Source organism: Podarcis tiliguerta, assembly GCF_965153285.1.
Source record: "Podarcis tiliguerta genome assembly, chromosome: 4".
In the NCBI taxonomy this organism is placed as follows: Eukaryota; Metazoa; Chordata; class Lepidosauria; order Squamata; family Lacertidae; genus Podarcis; species Podarcis tiliguerta.
In genome coordinates, this window is record NC_139537.1 from 5,425,634 (window position 1) to 5,447,675 (window position 22,042).

The window sequence follows — 22,042 nt, forward strand, 5'->3', positions numbered from 1 at the left end:
TCAGCTGAAAGGCCATCAACATGGGATAAAGCATCCCCTACCACTTTCTGGAAACCATTTGGAGCCATTAAGTGGCGGGGGCGGACCATCTGAATCGGTCCCACCTCCCTGCAGAGGGGAAGGGTCGCGGAGAAGTCCAGTTGCACCAGGAAGTGATCTGACCATGGCACTGCAACCCCCCCTCCCCGCCCACAAGGCCTGGGTTGCTGTGCATAAGAGAAACCTGGTGGACAAGCAGCGGCAAGGACAGGCCCATCTGCTTCAGCCAATCAAGTCTCTGTTACACATGCCAGGTCAAGTCCTCCATCCATGATCAAGTCATGGATGGCAGTGGTTTTATGAATCAGTGACTTGGCATTGCACAGCAGCACCTTCAGGTCATGTGGGTATCGCTTGCCGATTCTAGTATCCGTCCAGTCAGGACCAGACCCAAAGGCAGGGATAGTCCTTAAACAACGACTAAACCTGCCTCCTCTGTAATGACATGCTCTGGTCTTAGCGTACCTCCTCCTCCTCCCCGTGATCACTGAGATCAGTTGTCCCAGTGCACACCCCCCCCCCCCCCCGCTTGGAACATGTGCCAGCTATTTTGTGGGCTGGGACCCACTACCTGGCAGCCCTGACCCCTCCCCTTAAGAACAAAATAAAACCCTTATAAAAAAAAAATCTAATTCTCAAACCCAACCAAACGTCCATGCCACCCCCCACAAAAAAAAGTAATCAAAAGGGAAAAAAGAAAATTTTAAAAACATTTTAAAAAGAACATTGCGCCGCTCCGAGTCCTCCTGGCCAGCAGGAGCAGCAGCAGCAACCGTCCTTATGAGGCCTGTCAGGCCCCACCCTGGGCCAGGTGGTGTGTGGGGGGAGGAGCGGGGCCCTCAGGCACTCATGCAGGGGAGTCCTCCTGGGCAGCAAGCAGTCCTTATGAGGCTTCAGGCCCCACCCTGGGCTAGGTGGTGAGTGGCAGGAGCGGGGCCCTCAGGCACTCATGCAGGGGAGTCCTCCTGGGCAGCAAGCAGTCCTTATGAGGCTTCAGGCCCCACCCTGGGCCAGGTGGTGAGTGGCAGGAGCAGGGCCCTCAGGCACTCATGCAGGGGAGTTGTTTCAATAGGATTGCTTTGCTGCACATTTTAATTCTGGATGCTTATTTTATTCTAAGTTTTAATTATGGGTATTCGTCTTTGTGCAAATAGGTGGTACTCCATCTTGTGTTTTCCAAGTCATTCTGCCTACACAGGCATTCCAGTTTGCCTGATGGAAGGGTCCACTTTCTCCTCTCCTCCTGAGCTGTTCTGGGGAGTTCCCTCCCAATGCCCTAGAGCCAAAATCCAGGGGTTCATGGGGATATGGAGAGGGGGAGGAATGGGGGGCAGGCCCCTTTTTGTAGCTGATGGAGCTGGTTAGGTGAATCCAGGCCACTATTTGTTCTGATTTGTTCACTGCTTAGAAACCAATCTGAGCATTCAGTGATCAATCCAGAAATAAAATAAGCCTGTTTTCGATGGCCATCTGTCTTGGGTGATCTAGCAGAGATTTCTGCAATGCAGGGGGTCTCCTGGATCTGAGAGACAAGCAGGGAGGGTGGCTTCTGGAAAAAGAAGAGGGAGGCACCTGTGGCTCTTCCTTATCCTGACTCACCTCTGCCTCTCGACCTCCCTCCTCCCACTCGCTTCCTTCCTCTTCTGCCTCTGATTCTGCACTGCATTCTGCCACAGAGTCTCCCAGCTCACTAATCCCTGTAACCCCTTCAGTTTCTGACACCTCCTCTTCCCAGGCTTCTCCCTCTTCCCCCTCTGACCACCCATCCTTCTTCTACCTCCTCTCCTTCGGCTCTGAGCCGTCTTCCCTTCCTGGTTCCCCAGCTGCATCCTCCCACCATTCTTCTGGGCCCAACTAGTCCATGACATTGCTCCATCCCTCGGCCTCTGTCCCCACAAGGCAGCTTCCCCTGACCTGATCTGGTTCCACAGCCGCTGCTTCCCTTCTGTCCCCATGAAAAGACGGATCAGGAGGTCTTGCCGGCATCATTCTGTCACCTGCAAGAGAAAAAAGGTGATAGGATGCCTGGAGTGCGTGCTTCTCTCACAGGTAAAACAGGGCATCTCTTACTACAGATGGACCTTTGAGAAAGCCTTACCTACTGAGAGCATTTGGACGTTTGTGCCCATTTAATATTTTAGTTGTGCAGAAATACATCTCCCCTCCTCTGGACCCTCCTTCCCAACGGTCTCCCCCCAAAACAAGATGGAAAAACCCTCAGATGAGTTGGGAAACCAACAGAATGAGACTAAACGGAGAGAAACCACCTTCCTCCTTACCCAGTGGCCTCTCTCTGGTGTCCAACGGAGGCCTCTCTGCCTCACAGGAATCCAGGTCCATTTCTGCAAAGAGATCCTTTCCCTGAAAAAGAAACAAGGATTCAAAACAGAGAATGGTGAGAAAGGCTGTGAGATCTCATTCCATGGATGCTTTCCCAGAAAACGGATGGGCCATCAGCAGACCATTATGGGATGTTCTCTGTCCTGTTTGGAGCCCCTTGGGAGTATCCAGAGGAAAGTCTCTCTCACCTGCTTTCTCTCCTCTGCCTGACTCAGGAGGAAACCTTCGGCCAGGGCCACCGCCTGGGAACTGGTCTCCGCTCCGCATTCCCTCACCCAGCTCTCCATCTCCGGGGGAAGGACAGCCAGGAACTGCTCCAAGATCACCAGGTCCAGCATCTCAGCTTTCGTGTGCCTTTCTGGCTTCAGCCACTGGTGGCAATAGTGGTAGAGTCGGCTGCCAACCTCTCGGGGTCCTTTGGCCTCCTGGCAGCAGAACTGCCTCAACTGCTGGCTCTGCACCTCTGAGCGGAGGGTGTCCTCCTCACCCAGGATCTTCTGCACTGGGTTTTCCCAAAATCCCCCACTGCTACCAGTTTGGCTGCCATGGCCTCTTCCTGTTCCAGGGCCAGCTGAGCCTCGCTCATCCATCTGTGCTCTCAGGAAGCCTCTGAGAGATCGGAAGGAAACCTTTGGTTTTCTGACAAGTTCTGTCTGTCGTAATGAAATTCTAGGAAATTCTACAAAGCAAATACATTGTTCTGTTAAAGAATTTGTAGGACAGGCGGGGGGTTGGATGGTTCCCTGAGGAAGCATGGATGAGTCTTGCTGGGAACCAGGGCTGGACTGCACCACATCCCAGACCATGAGCTATCTTTTTGAAAAGAAAGAGGAGGAAGAGGAGAAGAACTAAGTCTCTAGCCTTCTAGCAATGCAAAATGTGGAGGCAACTGAAGGGATTTCTGGGAGATTAATCAACCTGGTTTCTGCTGCCCTTCCAGTCAATGCATGAAGTCAGAACCGACTGACAAAGGAATCGTTTGTTTGGATGCTTGGCTCTACTGAGGGTCTTCACCTGGGGTCCTCAGGAGTTCCTCCCCCACCCCCACTCCCCTGCTTCTGTCTCCTTTTCTTGCACTTGGACTCTCTGCCGCTCTCCAGACAGACTCCTGGGGTGGGGTCCCTTTTTATTTGCTCTGAGGGCCAGTTATGTATCTGACCAACCCCCTAAGGGCCAAGTGGGCAGGGCCAAATACATCTCCCTTGAAATTTAGGTGGGTAATTTTCTATTATTATTATTATTCTTCCGCTAGATAGCTTAACACACACACAGCCATTGATGCCAAGGTGCCTGCAGGTTCGGTGAGTAGCAGCGCCCATTTCCGGCTGGTTTGCCAGCAACAATCTCTTGGGACAGAGAGGATGGGATCCCTCTCTTTGTTGCTGGCCTTTCTTCCCCACTTTAACTTCCTTCCTCCCCGTTGTTCTTTTTTTTGGGGGGGGGGGAGGCTAGTCCATCTCCTCCTCCAGCTTTGGAAAACCATTTGCACATGTTTCCTCTGTTGTGCAATGAGGCTGAGCAATGTCACACACAGTTAAAGTCCCAGGGACTCCTTTGTTTAAAGAAGGGAGATTTTTTCAGAAAGGGGGGGGGGCTAAATGAGTTTGGGATCCTCTGATCTCCAGGAAGGAGAGCGTGGCAGACCTGGCCCCTCCCGGATCAGGCCCCCCAGGCATCCTCCCCTGCTGCAGCCCTGGGACCCCCACCTTCTCCCCACTGCACTCTCGGGGGGGGGGGGGAGGAGACTCACCAGATCCCAGGAGGGGACAGCGAGGCAGCCCTTGCAGGAGAGACCCCAAAGCAAGGAAAGGAGTGGGGAGGGAGGGGCCTTGGCTCTGGAGGACCTGGCCCCCTCTTGCTTCCTGGCCTCTCTAGGAAGTCAGCTCACTTCCCTTTAACCCTTGCCAAGCCGAGTCCCTCCAGCTCAGCCCTCTCTCGCTTGGCAGAACCTCAGATTTCTATTATTTTTTAATGGATTAAGGGGGTCAGCTGCCCCCCTGGCTACGCCCATGCCCAGATATCCTTTTGCGGGTGAGGCTCTTGGCTGGACTCTGAGCATCTCCCTCCCTTGGCCAGAAACCAGAGGAAGAGCTTGCAGGGAAAAGGGCTTTGCAGGAGGCAAGGAAGCTCCTCCTGGAATTCAGGAGTGGAGAGAGAGGAGGGGATCCCAGGGTCATCTAGTCCAACCCCCAGCAATGCAGGAATCTCAGCTAAAGCATCCATGCCAGATGGCCGTCCGATCTCTGCTTTGAAACCTCCAAGGAAGGAGAGTCCACCACCTCCCAAGGGAGACCTTTCGCCTGCCCAACTGCTCTTAGATGTCCCTCAAGGCAGCGGGTCCTGAGTTCTAGCCCTGCTGAAACAATCGCACTGGCTGCCAAGGAGGAACCCAGTGACGTTCAAAATAAATAAATCCTATTCTCATCATAAATGAGTAATACTTTCCTATGCATGCTTTTTATGCTAATATACAAAAGTATGCTATTTCCCTTTCCAGAAATGCTTAATTGCTAATTCAAAGGACTGAAAATGGATGGTTGTTGTTATTATGTTTAGGGAAGCTTTTAATATTTGATGGACTATTGTATTTTAATATTTTGTTGGAAGCCGCCCAGAGTGGCTGGGGAAAGCCAGCCAGATGGGAGAGGTATAAATATGTTGTTGTTGTTGTTGTTGTTGTTGTTGTTGTTGTTGTTGTTGTTAATTAAATTGATCAGGTGAGTTTTCTCCTTTCAAAAGAGGCAGGTGGAATCTCAATGGTTGCTAATAGCATAACGTTGAAAGGCTAGGGAAACATGGGGAGCCCTAGAGCATGTGCTTGGCCTGCAGAATGTCCCAGTCAGTGTAGATCAGGGGTCCTCAAACTGTGTCCAGCACGGCCATTTCAGAACCCGCCAAGTGTCCAAGGCTGAAAGCATCTCACCACCCACTGAGTCAGTTGTCAAGCTGCGCTGAGGTAAACGCCACTGGCGTGGTGGCAGCTCTACCAATGAAAGGCCAGGGGGTTTCACCAGGGGATGGGGAAGTGTTGTCTTTTGACTTGAGGAGCGAAGTTGAGGTTGGTGGAGGAAGGCAGACTTGGGTCGATTTGGCTTCATTACATAGACATTTCCTTTAAAGGTGGGAGAAGGAAGTATAGTCCTATTTCTGTGAGTGGTGCAGCGGTCTTTCCACTCATGTGGTTTACATGCTCTGAAAGTTGTTATCTGTTTTGATATTTAACTTTTTAAAGGGTGGAATGGAACCAGATATTGGCCACCTTGTTAGCCTGGGGCAGGGGTCAGCAACCTTTTTCAGCCATGGGAAAGTGGGGAGGGACAGAAACTAGCGGCCAACAGCATCCCTTCTCTGCTGGCCTTTGCCCGAAGGTTCCCCCCTACTTCGGCCTTTGCCCGAAGTAGCTTTCCCCCATGGATTCAGTCCTTTCAACACTTCCATCTCCCCAAGAGGCTCCCAAGGCTACTCATCCTCTGCAGTTGAGAACAGACCTAACTGAAAAGAATGGCTTCCTCTTCTGGTGACACCAGGGAATTCTAGAAGACATTCACCCTTTCCATAGCATTATGGATGCACGATTCCCACAGACAAGTTTCTTGGCAAGACAAGGGCCTTCGCTGGCCATAGAGCGTCCTCCTCAGCATCCCCAACGAAGGAGCTGGGTTGCAAGAGCTGCAGCTAATGGGGGGGCTGTCCTCCCCCCTCCCATCTCACCTGCTAGGTAGGAAAGCAAGAACCAGAGAGAGTTGTGGGAAACCCCAAAACCAGCTTGCTCTGTACCGGAGCCAAAGCTGCGACTAATAGAGAAGCAAGATCTGTTCAGGTGTTGATGCTGTGAGCCCCTCCGTCCTACACTCCAGTTGTGTATACGAGTAAATAAAACTAGATATCAGAAAGATGCCACAGTCTCCGCTGACTTTCGTTCCAAGGAAACCGAAGATGGGGAAGCGCCTGGGACCCCTAGAATCTCACTGCTCAGAGACTGGGGTAGTTTGCAAATACAAACACACACACAATAATTTGTGCCTGTGTTCCTAATAGATAACTAAGTGTGAAGAGCATGTCATGTGCTTTAGCAACAGCCCTCCTGTAAATAAGGAAATGCAACCCCCATTGCTGGTCAACTCAAAAAAGCAACAAGGGAATTTGCTCTGGTGTCCCATGAGGTCTGTGGGGCCCCTAAGTAAGAGGAGCCATTGCTTTCCTTTCTTTTCTTTTTTTAAAAAATAACTTAAAGAAATTTTAACATAATCAAACATTCAAATTACATTTTACAATTTCAATTAACACCCCCCTCCGTGTCTTCCCCCAACTTCCCTTACTGGTTTATAACACCTCTGCTTCTTTTGCTTATAAATTTGTATTCCTTATATATTAAAATGAAGATTATAACATTTGTCTCTTCTTCTCATTTTTACCTCATAATTGCATTTTCTGTTTGTATTTGTCCACTGTAAGTGTATCACTCAAATCCTGCCAGTGAGTTCATTTCTATGCATTGTTTCTGTATATACATCTTAAAAGGTTCCCAATCTTTTAAAAAGTCAGTATTGTCCTTATCTTTAAGTCTCTGAGGTAGCTTCGCCATTTCAGCGTATTCCATCAACTTTTCTTGCCAGTGTTCTTTCGCTGGTTTTTCATCGCCTTTCCATCTTGGAGCTAGTAAAATTCTGGCCGCTGTTGTCACATACATGAAGAGATTTTCCTTATCTTTTGGTAAATCCTGCCCTAAAATTCCTAATAAAAATGCTTCTGGTCTTTTAACAAAGGTTATCTTAAAACATTTTTTTCATTTCATTATAGATCATCTCCCCATAGGTGGAGCCAGGTGGGCCCAGGTCCAGGTGAGGGGGGGTTGCCATGGTGACAAGGACCACAGACTTGCAGGCGGCCATTTTGGGTTAGCAGTGAGGCGAGTGGAGGAGAGAGCAGTTGGTGGCAGTTGACGGAGGACAAGGCGAGGCAATCAGTGGATTCTTATTTTCTCATTTTCTTATTTCAATTCTTATTTCATTTATTACTTGTTTTTCTCTTCTTGAAGATGTGCCACAGGCTTTCGTCATCCAGCAATGGTGAGTATTGGAGGAAACAAGAGTAGGGAGAGCACAGCTGTCAACGTTTCCCGTTTTTTAAAGGGAAATTCCCTTATTCCGAATAGGATCCTCGCAAGGAAAGGGAAAAGTTGACAGCTATGAGGGAGAGAATCCCAAAGACCTGCTCCCTGCGAGGAACTGACAGACTGACTTTTGCTGGAGCCAGAACAAGATCTCTGGCTCCAGGTGATGCAGAGCTGCCAGGCAGTTGCCCTGAGAGGCCTCCATGCCCTTCAGGTGTCCAAGCACCGGACAGCGGAGGCCATTCTGGGGCTGCCGGAGAGGAGGACCCTACTGGCTTACGTTCAGGTATCCTGTTTGAAAGGGAAATCATCATAGGGACGTCCTGTGAAATTCTGGGTCAGGAATGCGGTTCCTACAATGGAGGCATGTGCAACACTACTACACTGTGGAACTGTAGCAGGTTCCAATTTGGACTTTATGAACATATGTGGAACAGAAACTAGCAGACATTTGGTCTTTATGAATGAACTGATTTATTGCACTCTATGTGTTGTTTATGTGCAAGATAAACATTTGATATTGTGATAAGAATATATAGAAGAGTATTGTTTATGTGAATCCATAGCTGGTTACGTCTTGTGTTTGTCGAATGTATTTCATGTAAGCAAGGTTTGATGTTTTGCAAATTCCTAGAATGAAATCTTGGAAGTTGGACGCCCCTTCTATAATGCATAGGTAAAGGTAAAGGGACCCCTGACCATTAGGTCCAGTCACGGCCAACTCTGGGGTTGCGGCGCTCATCTTGCTTTGTTGGCCGAGGGAGCCAGCGTACAGCTTCCGGGTCATGTGGCCAGCATGTCTAAGCCGCTTCTGGCGAACCAGAGCAGAGCACAGAAACGGAAGGCGAAGGGGTAGATTTAAGAGACCAAATTCCCAAGGGCATAAAACCTCTTCAGTCAGTTTAAAATCCACTTTCCCAGTTTGATGTCCTAAGACATATATCTCATTCAGCCCACATTTTACCAGCTTCCTCACATAAATCTCACAGAGGACTTTGTCAAAAGCCTTACTGAAATCAAGATGCACAATTTCCACAGCAGTCCCCTGATCAACAAACTTTGTAACTCCATCCAAAAAAAGAAAAGGAGAGATTTCTCTGGCTTGACTTGTTTTTGAGAAAGCCATGCTTTCATCCTGTATGTTGTAAAATCTTCAGATGAAGGGTGAATAAATTTTAAAAATAATAAATGAGGATATTGACATGTGCAAAGGAAGGAGATTTATGTATTTATTTAATTTGTAAACCAACTAACCCAGTGGTGCCGACTTGAATAAAATATTGGTGGGGGGCCAGGTAAGGCCCACCTTGCACAATCAATCACATAATGTATGCACACCATTTGAATGGCAATGGCTATAATGGCATTAACTTTTTTAAAAAATAATATTTTGAGCCCGTAGTTCAGTTTCCCAGCAGCTCCCCTTGCCCCGGAGAACACTTTTAGCATTTCACATCCTGTACCTGTGGCATTGTTCAGCAGTGGGGAAAGTGACCTCTTCACACCGGATGTCCATTTGGTATGGCCCTTTCCAGGTTTTTTCCTGCCCCTTGTGTTTGTCTTTGATTTGTTCTCCTCTGTGTGTTGCCAGTAGAAGTCAGAATTCTGTGGGTGCTCTAGGTGGCGCAGAAAGCACCTAGAAGCTCCCTAGAGGTTGACGTGCCAATCAAACTTCAGTTTTGCGCTCTATAAATTCCAATTAGGAGTACTGGGGGTGGTTCAGATTCTGGGGCAGTGCTTTTGGCCAGCAGAGGGTGTCACAGGGCCAGCCTACTTTCCCTTTAAAGCAAACTTGGGTCTCCAGCTGGTTTTGGACTACAACCCCCATCATCCCTAGCTAGCAGGACCAATGGGGAGGGATGATGGGAATTGTAGTCCGGGAGCTGCTGGGGACCCAGGTTGGGCCCGTAAAGATGGGACCTGTCCACATTTGTATTTTCTTGTATTTTGTTTTCTTTGTGACCTTTGTGCTTTTTTTTATTTTCTAAGAGGGCAAATTGAAAGAGAAATTGTATGGTAAGTTGCGGAAGAATAAAAGGCTGCATTTGGAAAAAACAAAAAAAAACCCTGGGGGGTAGCCTTGTGGCGATCACACAGGGTCCCCGGACATTTGACGGTCTATTGATTCCTCTACCACCACTGTGATCACTTCGCCGTTGCCACCAACCCATTTCTCTCGGGTACACACTGAGTCCAGACAGTTGTTAACATTAAACCAAATAAACAAGTTTATTTTATAAGCATTAACAAGTTTATGGTTTCAGATCATTTTTCTTGTCAGTTTCTTAACCTTAGTTTCATTACCAGCCTATACCTTCCTAATACCTACTAAATGATTATCCCAGCTGTTTAACTGACTCCTCTTAACAGATTCTCTCACTCTCTCGCATCAAACTAGCCCAACCCACAAACTTATCCTCCCTCTCCCTTCTCTAACTCCAGACTCACTTCTTAACAACTCTAACTCCTCCCCTTGGGTTCGTATTGGTTAATCATTTTACACTTACTTAACACTTTGCTTATGACCCAGTATGATGTCACACACCTAGGAGGGCAAACGTCACAGGCCTCCTTAAATATTTTATGGGGGAGGGGAGACGCTTAGGTCTTTAAACATTGGCGCCTATTCCTATACCTACAGGTCTCAGGATGGTTACAACATACAAACACAAAACACCACATGTTCAAAAGGCATTAGATGTCAATCAGCCAAACGCCAGGTAATAAAGGTGCGGATTTCTTAGCTCCTAAAGCTGTAAACTGGTTTTCCCGACCTTTGTATGGATTTTTTTTATGGGAAGTGAGTTTGGAGCTTTGACTGAAGCTCTTTCCACATTCCACAAACTGATAGGGTTTCTCCCCTGTATGAATTCTTTGATGGGAAGTGAGATTGCAGCTCTTCCTGAAGTTCTTTCCACATTCCACACACTGATAGGGTTTCTCCCCTGTATGAATTATGTGATGGGAAGTGAGACTCTGGCTGTGACTAAAGAGCTTTCCACATTCCATGCACTGATAGCGTTTCTCCCCTGTATGAATTCTTTGATGGGAAGTGAGATGGGAGCTCCTCCTGAAGCTCTTTCCACATTCCACACATTCATAGGGTTTCTCCCCTGTATGAATTCTGTGATGGGAAGTGAGACTGTGGCTGTGACTGAAGCTCTTTCCACATTCAAAGCACTGATAGCGTTTCTCCCCTGTATGAATTATTTGATGGCAAGTGAGATCACAGCTCTTCCTGAAGCTCTTTCCACATTCCATACATCGATAGGGTTTCTCCCCTGTATGAATTCTTTGATGGGAAGTGAGATGGGAGCTCTGACTGAAGCTCTTTCCACACTCCACACACTGATAGGGTTTCTCCCCTGTATGAATTCTTTGATGGGAAGTGAGAATGTACTTCCTCCTGAAGCTCTTTCCACATTCCACACACTGATAGGGTTTCTCCCCGGTATGAATTCCCTTATGGGAGGTGAGACTGGAGCTGTGACTGAAGCTCTTTCCACATTCCACACACTGATAGGGTTTCTCCCCTGTATGAATTCTTTGATGAAATGTGAGAATGTCCTTCCTCCTGAAGCTCTTTCCACATTCCACACACTGATAGGGTTTCTCCCCTGTATGAATTCTTTGATGGGAAGCAAGACTATCCTTCTTACTGAAGCTCTTTCCACATTCCACACACTGATATGGTTTCTTTCCAATGAGATTTTGTTGATGGGAAGTGGAATGGGAGCTCTGACTGCAGCTTTCTCCACACTCTGAATTTTTACATGGCTTCTCCTCTCTGGGGATTTTATCGTGGTCACCTTTGTTCTCGATTTCAGATTCATTACAATCTGCAATGGAGACAAAAAGGGGTTAGACACTCATGAACAAATGGAGAAGAACTGAAGGGAGCTCAGGGTAGGGGATGTTCATTACCTGTGTTGTTTGTCATTAACCAACATATTTATTATGAGATTCTGATGTGTTGTTGAATGTTGCTTTGTTTGATATACACTAGTGGTCAAAATTGCAGAAGCCTTTTGGAGAAAAGTGCATTTCAGAGGCTTGATGGCTCAAAACTCTGCTTCTTTTGGAGTAATATTCTAAAATTATATATCAATGGAAAGATAATTTAATCAAGAATGCAATTCAACAAAGTTTGTTTAATTATCCATATTCTATGAAACATTATAGCCAAATAAGCAGAAAAAGGAAGCACAATTTGCTTAGGTTGACTTTTGTCAGTGTGTTACGTGATTGCTAACAAGTTGGTTGGTTTTCTGTCTTCTTTCATTTAGTGAGGTTGAAAAACATAATAAAATTAAAGAAATGGCACAAAGAGTTGATTGGTCACCCAGAAAAAAGCCATTGTTATCTCTCAAGCAAAGCTTGAAAAGATAGAAGAAGAAGAAGAAGAAGAAGAAGAAGAGGAGGAGGAGGAGGAGCTTGGATTTGATATCCCACCTTTCACTCCCCTTCAGGAGTCTCAAAGCGGCTAACAATCTCCTTCCCCTTCCTCCCCCACAACAAACACTCTGTGAGGTGAGTGGAGCTGAGAGACTTCAGAGAAGTGTGACTGGCCCAAGGTCACCCAGCAGCTGCATGTGGAGGAGTGGAGACGCGAACCCGGAACCCGGTTCTTAACCACTACACCACGCCATGACTAAACCCTTGTTAAGTGGACAGTGGAAGAATGGGACAGTGTTATTTGGAGGGATGAGACCCAAATCTCCTTGCTTGGTAGTGATGGCATGAAATACGTGAGGAGAAGAATCAGAGAAGATTTACATGCTACTTGCATTACACCGACCGTGAAACACCCAGATAGTGTGATGATCTGGGGTTGTATGGCAGCAAAAGGTGTGGGCAGAATTTGCGTCATTAATGGGAATGTAAATGCCACCAAATACATAAAGGAAATACTTTAGCCCAAACTGAAGCCTTCCGCAGGTGATCTTTTCCCTGATACTGAAGCATTTATATATATATATATTAATTATTTATGTATTTATCTATCATCTATCTATCTATCTATCTATCTATCTATCATCTATCTATCTATCTATCTATCTATCTATCTATCTATCTATTTTTCTATTTCAACAAGATTCAGCTCCATGTCATGTTGCTGCTGTGTGCAAATGGTGCTTTCAAGATAATCCTATTCCACTGCCAGAATGTCCTGGGAATAGTTCAAACTTTAACCCAGTCGGAATTCTATGGGGCCGACTAAAGAAACTTGTTAATCAAAGGCAACCCAGCAATAAAGCCCAATTAAAAGAGGCAATAATTCAGTCTGGGTTTCACATTCTCACAGCTGCAGAACTAAAAACTTCATGGGAAGGCGTTGTAAGGCTTTAATGAAAGCTAAAGGTTACCAATGGTTACCAAAGGTTTCACGTTTTTTCACAAAAGGTTTCCACAATTTTGGCCACCAGTATAAGTTGTTCATTTTAAGTTAATGTTCTTTTTATATGGGATCAGAATATTATTATTGATGTTTCATGTTTATATATGTGTTGGGAGCCGCTCAGAGTGGCTGGGGCAACCCAGCCAGACGGGCAGGGTAGAAATAAAAATGTCAGCTTTGTTCCGTAGCTGACAGAGGCTGGAGTGTATGAAAGCAAGCAAAGAGAGATAAGGACACTGGAATGTGATCTGGAAAGGAGGGGCAGCCGAGTGGCAGAGCTTCAGAGAACAGAGAGCAGGCAGCAGATAGCAAAGATCCACAAAATACCAATCTTAGCTCAGAGACAGAAGGGGAGAGGCCAGGAATAGCTAGCCCAAAAACTCAAAGGCACGAAAAGGTCAGTGAGAGGAGGGGAAAGAGCAGAAGCAAAAGGGTTTTTCCCCCTCTTGGAAGAAGAGAAAGGGGCGGAGTTTAGACTCGGCAACTGCAAACTTGAAGTCAGACACGGAGTGAAAGAGCTCCGGAGTGATTTATGTGTTTGAGCAATAAACCCGAGATAATTACTGCCGGTGTCTCGCTTCTGTGGGAGAGCCAAGCCATTACAAAAAATTATTATTACTACAGTGGTAACCTGTTCTGGAAAAGCTTAAGTTTGTAAACCGAAGAACCACTTTATCAACATCATCATCATCCTCATCAGTGCTACTACTATCTGAGATTCCATAAGCCTAGCTCTTCTCTGGGATGGATTTTGTTTGGCCCAGTCATGGCATCCCCTCCATCTCTAATGTCAGTCCTTGTTATGGCTTGGTCTCTCCCACAAACGTGAGATGACTCTGGCTGTTAATTATTTCAGATTTATTGCTAAAACAACAAACTTGGACGGAGCTCCTCTACTCATCGTCCTCCCCACAAGATGGAGTTGCCCGGACTGAGCTCCTCCCCCTTCCCCAGCACGGAAGCCCCCACCTTCTCTTCCAGTATCTTTTTGGCAGAGAATGCTTCCTGCATTCCAGCGTCTGACTCACTCCTGTACCTCTCACACAGCTGTCTGTCACTCTGTCTCTCTTTTTCTTCTCCCCTTTGTTCAGAGCTCAGATGACAGTTCCTCTCCCCCTCCTCTCTGCCTTCCGCTGCTAACTCTCCTCTCCCCAGGCCTGCTTCTTCTCTGGCTGGCAGCACCTGAGCTTCGCTGCCAGTCATCTCTTTGGTCAACCCAAGACTGACAGGAGCAAAAACAAAAACCTGAAGCTACTTATCTTTCCTAACAATTCTGAAGCTGACATTGAAGATGGCCTGGGAAGTTCAGACCAGCCCAATCTGGTGGGATGCGTCCAAGGGAAACGGGGGCATTTGGCAGGCCCCCAGCTGGCTCCAGCCCATCGGCCGGTAACTGGGCAAACTCCAGTCCTCAAAACAGCATCAAACAGCGAGCCGCAGCTTCAGAACTCTTCAGAAGCTGGATCACCCTCTAATCAGCAGAGTAATTAACTCTTCGTGACAGAAGGGTGGACAGAGGCATATGTAAAGCATATTTACAAGCAGTTTATTCAGCATAGATCAAGACAAAGAAAAACATGTCTGCTCTCCTTCATGTCTAAGAGCAGGAAGCATGAGGCAAAAGCTATACACAAATGGAAGTTCCCAGGAAGCTGTGCTGGCATGTAAACAGAAATGTGACAGACGATAGCTCCACACATCTGTTTAGGTGGCACGGAACATCAATATCCTAACACAATCATGGTAGAAAAAGGAATAATTTGAGGAAGATTGTTCAAAGAAAAAACTGTAATTTACTCTTTATTGTGGGGGTGTTAGGTTCCCAGGTGTTATAGGGGCTGCTGTTGAGCTCTGTGACAATATATGAGGTTTGTCCCATAGAGGTATTTTTTGAATATCCAGGCAGATAATAATAATAATAATAATAATAATTATTTATTTATTTATTTATTTATTTATTTATATATTTATTTATACATACCCCGACCATCTGGCTGGGCTTCCCCAGCCACTCTGGGCGGCTTCCAAAAAAATATTAAAATACTGTAATACATCAAACATTAAAAGCTGGTAGTTGTTGTTCTCTTTGACATCTGGTGGGAGGGCGTTCCACAGGGAGGGCGCCACTACTGAGAAGACCCTCTGCCTGGTTCCCTGTAACTTGGCCTCTCGTAGTGAGGGAACCGCCAGAAGGCCCTCGGTGCTGTACCTCAGTGTCCGGGTAGAACGATGGGGGTGAAGACGCTCCTTCAGATATACTGGACCGAGGCCGTTTAGGGCTTTAAAGGTCAGCACCAACACTTTGAATTGTGCTCGGAAACGTACTGGGAGCCAATGTTTCAAGACCAGTGTTATATGGTCTCCGCGGCCGCTCCCAGTCACCAGTCTAGCTGCCACATTCTGGATTAGTTGTAGTTTCCGGGTCACCTTCAAAGGTAGCCCCACATAGAGCGCATTGCAGTAGTCCAAGCGAGAGATAACTAGGGCATGCACCACTCTGGTGAGACAGTCCGCAGGCAAATAGGGTCTCAGCCTACGTACCAGATGGAGCTGGTAAACAACTGCCCTGGACACAGATTTGACCTGTGCCTCCATGGACAGCTGTGAGTCCAAAATGACTCCCAGGCTGCGCACCTGGTCCTTCAGGGGCACAGTTACCCCATTAAGGACCAGGGAATCCTGTCCCCAAAAAACAGTACTTCTGTCTTGTCAACCTCAATCTATTAGCCGCTATCCATCCTCCAACCGCCTCCATACACTGGATACGACGATCCCACAGGGAGCCTTACCAAGAGAGGCCAATATCCCACGATTCTCCTCCATGACGTCCTTATGCAGAGCTCTATCGTCAGGATCCAGCAACACCCACTCATCGTCCGTGAAACAAACAGCAACATCTTCAAAGCACAATGGACCCTAAAAGAAAAAGGGAAATGTCCTCCTCTGAGACAGCAGAAATATGATCTACTACACAATGCTCTGTTGTTTCCATCCTGTACATTGCGGTGTTCTTTCAATAGGATTGCTTTGTTGCACATTTTATTTATGGATGCTTATTTTATTCTAAGTTTTAATTATGGGTATTCGTCTTTGTGCAAATAGGTGGTACTCCACCTTGTGTTTTCCAAGTCATTCTGCCTACGCAGGCATTCCAGTTTGCCTGATGGAAGGGTCCACTTTCTCCTCTCCTCGTGAGCTGTTCTGGGGAGTTCCCTCCCAATGCCCTAGAGCCAAAATCCAGGGGTTCATGGGGATATGGAGAGGGGGAGGAATGGGGGGCAGGCTCCTTTTTGCAGCCAATGGGGCTGGTTAGGTGAATCCAGGCCACTATTTGTTCTCATTTGTCCACTGCTTAGAAACCGATTTTAGCATTCAGTGATCAATCTAGACATAAATAAGCCTATTTTGAATGGCCATCTGTCTTCAGTGATCTAGCAGAGATTCCTGCAATGCACAGGGTCTCCTGGCTCTGAGAGACAAGCAGGGAGGGTGGCTTCTGGCAAAAGGAGAGGGAGCCACCTGTGGCTCTTCCTTATCCTGACTCACCTCTGCCTCTCGACCTTCATCTCTCACTCGCCTCCTTCCTCTTCTGCCTCTGATTCTGCACTGCATTCTGCCACAGAGTCTCCCAGCTCACTAAGCCCTGTAACCCCTTCAGCTTCTGACACCTCCTCTTCCCAGGTTTCTCCGTCTTGCCCCTCTGACCACCCATCCTTCTTCTACCTCCACTCCTTCGGCTCTAGGCCGTCTTCCCTTCATGGTTCCCCAGCTGTATCCCCCCACCATTCCTCTGTGCCCAACCAGTCCATGACATTGCTCCATCCCTCGGCCTCAGTCCCCACAAGGCAGCTTCCCCTGACCTGATCTGGTTCCACAGCCACTGCTTCCCTTCTGTCCCCATGAAAGGACAGATCAGGAGGTCTTGCAGGCATCCTTCTGTCACCTGCAAAAAGATAAACAGGACGCCAGGAGTGCTGGCTTCTCTCACAGGTGAAACAGGGCATCTCTAACTAAAGATGGGCCTTTGAGACAGCCTTACCTACTGAGAGCATTTGGACGTTTGTGCCCATTTCATATGTTAGTTGTGCAAAAATACATATCCCCTCCACCTGACCCTTGTTCCCAACTGTCTCCCCACAAAACAAGAAGAAAAGAACCCTCAGATGAGTTGGAAAACCAAAAGAATGAGACCAAACGGAGAAAAACCACCTTCCTCCTTACCCAGTGGCCTCTCTCTGGTGTCCAACGGAGGCTTCACTGCCTCACAGGAATCCAGGTCCATTTCTGCAAAGAGATCCTTTCCCTGAAAAAGAAACACGGATTCAAACCCGAGAATGGTGAGAAAGGCTGTGAGATCTCATTCCATGGATGCTTTCCCATAAAATGGATGGCCATCAGCAGACCATTATGGGATGTTCTCGGTCCTGTTTGGAGGCCCTTGGGAGTATCCAAAGGAAAGTCTCTCTCACCTGCTTTCTCTCCTCTGCCTGATTCAGGAGGAAATGACAATACCTGGAGTACTGTGTCCAGTTCTGGGCACCACAGTTCAAGAAGGACACTGACAAACTGGAACGTGTGCAGAGGAGGGCAACCAAAATGGTCAAAGGCCTGGAAACGATGCCTTATGAGGAACGTCTAAGGGAGCTGGGCATGTTTAGCCTGGAGAAGAGGAGGTTAAGGGGTGATATGATAGCCATGTTCAAATATATGAAGGGATGTCACATGGAGGAGGGAGAAAGGTTGTTTTCTGCTGCTCCAGAGAAGCGGACACGGAGCAATGGATCCAAACTACAAGAAAGAAGATTCCACCTAAACATTAGGAAGAACTTCCTGACAGTAAGAGCTGTTCGACAGTGGAATTTGCTGCCAAGGAGTGTGGTGGAGTCTCCTTCTTTGGAGGTCTTTAAGCAGAGGCTTGACAACCATATGTCAGGAGTGCTCTGATGGTGTTTCCTGCTTGGCAGGGGGTTGGACTCGATGGCCCTTGTGGTCTCTTCCAACTCTATGATTCTATGATTCTATGATTCTATGACAAAGACTTGAAGAGTGCAAGATCTCATTCTCTCTCACCTGCTTTCTCGCCTCTGCCTGACTCAGGAGGAAACCTTCGGCCAGGGCCACCGCCTGGGAACTGGTCTCCGCTCCGCATTCCCTCACCCAGCTCTCCATCTCCGGGGGAAGGACAGCCAGGAACTGCTCCAAGATCACCAGGTCCAGCATCTCAGCTTTCGTGTGCCTTTCTGGCTTCAGCCACTGGTGGCAAAAGTGGTAGAGTCGACTGCAAACCTCTCGGGGTCCTTTGGCCTCCTGGCAGCAGAACTGCCTCAACTGCTGGCTCTGCACCTCTGAGCGGAGGGTGTCCTCCTCACCCAGGATCTTCTGCACTGGGATTTCCCAAAATCCCCCACTGCTCCCAGTTTGGCTGGCATGGCCTCTTCCTGCTGAATCTTGCTCATCCATTTGTGCTCTCAGGAAGCCTCTGAGAGATCAGAAGAAATACTTTGGTCTTCTGACAAGTTCTGTCTGTCGTAATGAAAAGCTGAAGGAAATCCTACAAAACAAATACATTGTTCTGTTACAGAATTTGTAGAACAGAAGGGGGGAAGAAAACGGAAGAAGAAGAAGCTCTCCTAGAAAGAAGATTGCAATGCAAAATGTGGAGGCAACTGAAGGTGGGGAATGGTTCCCTGAGGAAGCATGGATGAGTCTTGCTGGGAACCAGGGCTGGACTGCACAGCATCTGAGACTGTGACCTATCTTTTTGAAAAGAAAGAGGAGGAAGAGGAGAAGAAATACGTCTCTAGCCTTCTAGCAATGCAAAATGTGGAGGCAACTGAAGGGATTTCTGGGAGATTAATCAACCTGGTTTCTGCTGCCCTTCCAGTCAATGCATGAAATCAGAACCGACGGAGTCATGACAAGGGAGTCATTTGTATTTTGTGAAAATGGATGGTTTGCTCTAGTGGGGGTAGTCACCCGGGGGGGCCTCAGGAGTTGCGCCCCACCCCCACTCCCCTGCTTCTGTCTCCTTTTCTTGCACTTGACTCTGCCGCTCTCCAGACAGACTCCTGGGGTGGGGTCCATTTTTCTTTACTCTGAGGGCCAGGTATGTATCTGGTCAACCCCCTGAGGGCCAAGTGGGCAGGGCCAAAGGTATCTCCCTTGAAATTTAGGTGGGTAATTTTCTATTATTATTATTATTATTATTCTCTTAGATAGCTTAACACACACACAGCTATTCATGCTAATGTCCCTGGAGGCTCGATGAGTACCAGCGCCCATTTCTGGCTGCTTTGCAAGCAACAATCCCTTTGGGAGAGAGAGGATGTGGTCCTGGGATGCCATGGTCTGGGTACGAGGGGATTGCTGCAGTGGCCTCCGTGTGGGGCTGCCCTGGGAGACGACTGGGAAACTGGTCTGCATTGCAGCAGTCAGACTATGGGCTGGAATCCCTTTCTTTATTCCTGGCCTTTCTCTCCCATCTAAACTTCCTTCCTTCCTCCACGTGCGGTTTTCTTTGGGGGGGGGGCTAGTCCACCTCCTCGTCCAGGTTTGGAAAACCATTTGCACATGTTTCCTCTGTTCTGCAATGAGGCTGAGCAATGTCACACAGAGTTAAAGTCCCAGGGACTCCTTTGTTTAAAGAAGGGAGATTTTTTCAGAAAGGGGGGGGGGGCGGAAGGCCAAGTGTGTTTGGGATCCTCTGATCTCCAGGAAGGAGAGCGTGGCAGACCTGGCCCCTCCCTGGCAGTACCCTCTCCTCCCGGATCAGGCCCCCCAGGCATCCTCCCCTGCTGCAGCCCTGGGACCCCCCCCCCGTCTCCCCACTGCACCCTCTGGGGGGAGAGAGAGGAGACTCACCAGATCCCAGGAGGGGACAGCGAGGCAGCCCTTGCAGGAGAGACCCCAAAGCAAGGAAAGGACTGGGGAGAGAGGGGCCTTGGCTCTGGAGGACCTGGCCCCCTCTTGCTTCCTGTCCTCTCTAGGAAGGCAGCTCCCTCCCCTTAACCCTTGCCAAGCCGAGTCCCTCCACCTCAGCCCTCTCTCGCTTGGCAGAGCCTCAGATTTCTTTTTTTTTAATGGATCAAGGGGGCAGCTGCCCCCCTGGCTACGCCCATGCCCAGATATCCTTTGTGGGGGGGGAGGCTCTTGGCTGGACTCTGAGCATCTCCCTCCCTTGGCCAGAAACCAGAGGAAGAGCTTGCAGGGAAAAGGGCTTTGCAGGAGGCAAGGAAGCTCCTCCTAGAATTCCGGAGTGGAGAGATAGGAGGGGATCCCAGGGTCATCTAGTCCAACCCCCAGCAATGCAGGAATCTCAGCTAAAGCATCCATGGCAGATGGCCGTCCGATCTCTGCTTAGAAACCTCCAAGGAAGGAGAGTCCACCACCTCCCAAGGGAGACCTTTCGCCTGCCCAACTGCTCTTAGATGTCCCTCAAGGCAGCGGGTCCTGAGTTCTAGCCCTGCTGAAACAATCGCACTGGCTGCCAAGGAGGAACCCAGTGACGTTCAAAATAAATAAATCCTATTCTCATCATAAATGAGTAATACTTTCCTATGCATGCTTTTTATGCTAATATACAAACTATGCCATTTCCCTTTCCAGAAATGCTTAATTGCCAATTCAATGAACTGAAAATGGAAGGTTGTTATGTTTGGGGAAGCTTTTAATATTTGATGGACTATTGTATTTTAATATTTTGTTGTAAGCCGCCCAGAGTGGTTTGGGAACCCCGCCAGATGGGCGGGGTATAAATATTATTATTATTATTATTATTATTATTATTATTATTATTATTAAAATTGCTCAGTTGAGTGTTCTCCTTTTGAAAGAGGCAGGTGGAATCTCCATAGTTGCTAATAGCATAGTTGCTAATAGCATAGTGTTGAAAGGCTAGGGAAATATGGGGAGCCCTAGAGCATCTGCTTGTCATGCAGAATGTCCCAGGGTCAACCCCTGACATCTTCTACAAGGGCTGGACGAAATCCCTTCCTGAAACTCTGGGGAGCAGCTGCCAGTCAGTGTAGGCCAGGGGTCCTCAAACTATGTCCCGTGGGCCGAATCCAGCCTGTCAGGGTCATGAATCTGGCCTGCACAGCCATTTCAGAACCTGCCAAGTGTCCAAGGCTGAAAGCATCTCGCCACCCGCACAGTCAGTCCCCGTGAGGTTAACGCCGCACTGAAGTAAATGCCACAGGCGTGGTGGCGGTTCTACCACTGAAAGGCCAGGGGGTTTTGCCCGGAGACACGGAAGTGTTGTCTTTTGGCTTGAAGAGCGAAGTTGAGGTTCCTTACGTATACTTTAAAGGTGGGAGAAGGAAGTATAGTCCCATTTCTGTGAGTGGAGCAGAGGTCTTTCCACTCCTGTGATTTACATGCTCTGAAAGTTGGGATCTGTTTTGATATTTAAATTTTAAAAGAGTGGAGTGGAACTGGGTATTGACCATCTCCTAGGCCTGGGGAGCCACATTCTGGTTGAAGGAGGCCAGGATTAGCCCCCAAGGCCTGGGGTGTCCCTCCTCCCCTGTAGTAGGACTTGGAATCCAGGAGGAAACTCTTGGAATAGCCTTGCCAGGTGCTCAGGGACGGACTCACCTGTCCCCATGTCCTTCTCTTTGCAGATGTGCTGCAAACTGTGTTAAAATGTGACATCAAGCCATAGCTGTCAACTTACAGATTTGAAAATAAGGGACCAGCAGCCAGAATAAGGAATGTTAGTCAACCAGCTGAAATACGAAGTTAAAAGGGACCAGATAATTTTGGAGAGCAGCGCCAGTTTTTAGCCCTTTGTTTCCAGAGGTTGCTGCTCAAGACACTAGCCGATGAAACACTGCAATTAAATAACTACAAGCAGCAACCACTTTTCGTGCAAAAGAAAGTCCTAGCTACTCATCCTCTGCAGTTGAGAACAGACCTAACTGAAAAGAACGGCTTCCTCTTCTGGTGACACCAGAGAATTCTAGAAGACATTCACTCTTTCCATAGCATTATGGATGCACGATTCCCACAGACAAGTTTCTTGGCAAGACAAGGGCCTTTCCTGGCCATAGAGCGTCCTCCTCAGCATCCCCAACGAAGGAGCTGGGTTGCAAGAGCTGCAGCTAATGGGGGGGCTGTCCTCCCCCCTCCCATCTCACCTGGCTTCTAGGTAG

General features: G+C 48.0%; 2 protein-coding genes across 2 annotated transcripts in view; one reads left to right on the plus strand and one right to left on the minus strand.

The window, feature by feature from the left end:
- The window catches only part of LOC310676834 (tigger transposable element-derived protein 1-like), a gene marked incomplete at its 3' end in the record, with an annotated part of 1,439,559 nt that overhangs the window by 1,044,631 nt on the left and 372,886 nt on the right, over positions 1-22,042 (plus strand). The window lies entirely within an intron of this gene.
- On the minus strand, positions 955-4,218 carry LOC310675787 (zinc finger and SCAN domain-containing protein 31-like). Its single transcript, XM_083436888.1, has 4 exons — positions 4,130-4,218; positions 2,568-3,058; positions 2,307-2,400; positions 955-2,036 (listed from the first exon to the last, which is right to left on the minus strand). The coding sequence occupies exons 2-4, from the start codon at positions 2,967-2,969 to the stop codon at positions 1,894-1,896; spliced, it is 639 nt and encodes a 212-aa protein (XP_083293014.1). The 5' UTR covers positions 2,970-3,058; positions 4,130-4,218; the 3' UTR covers positions 955-1,893.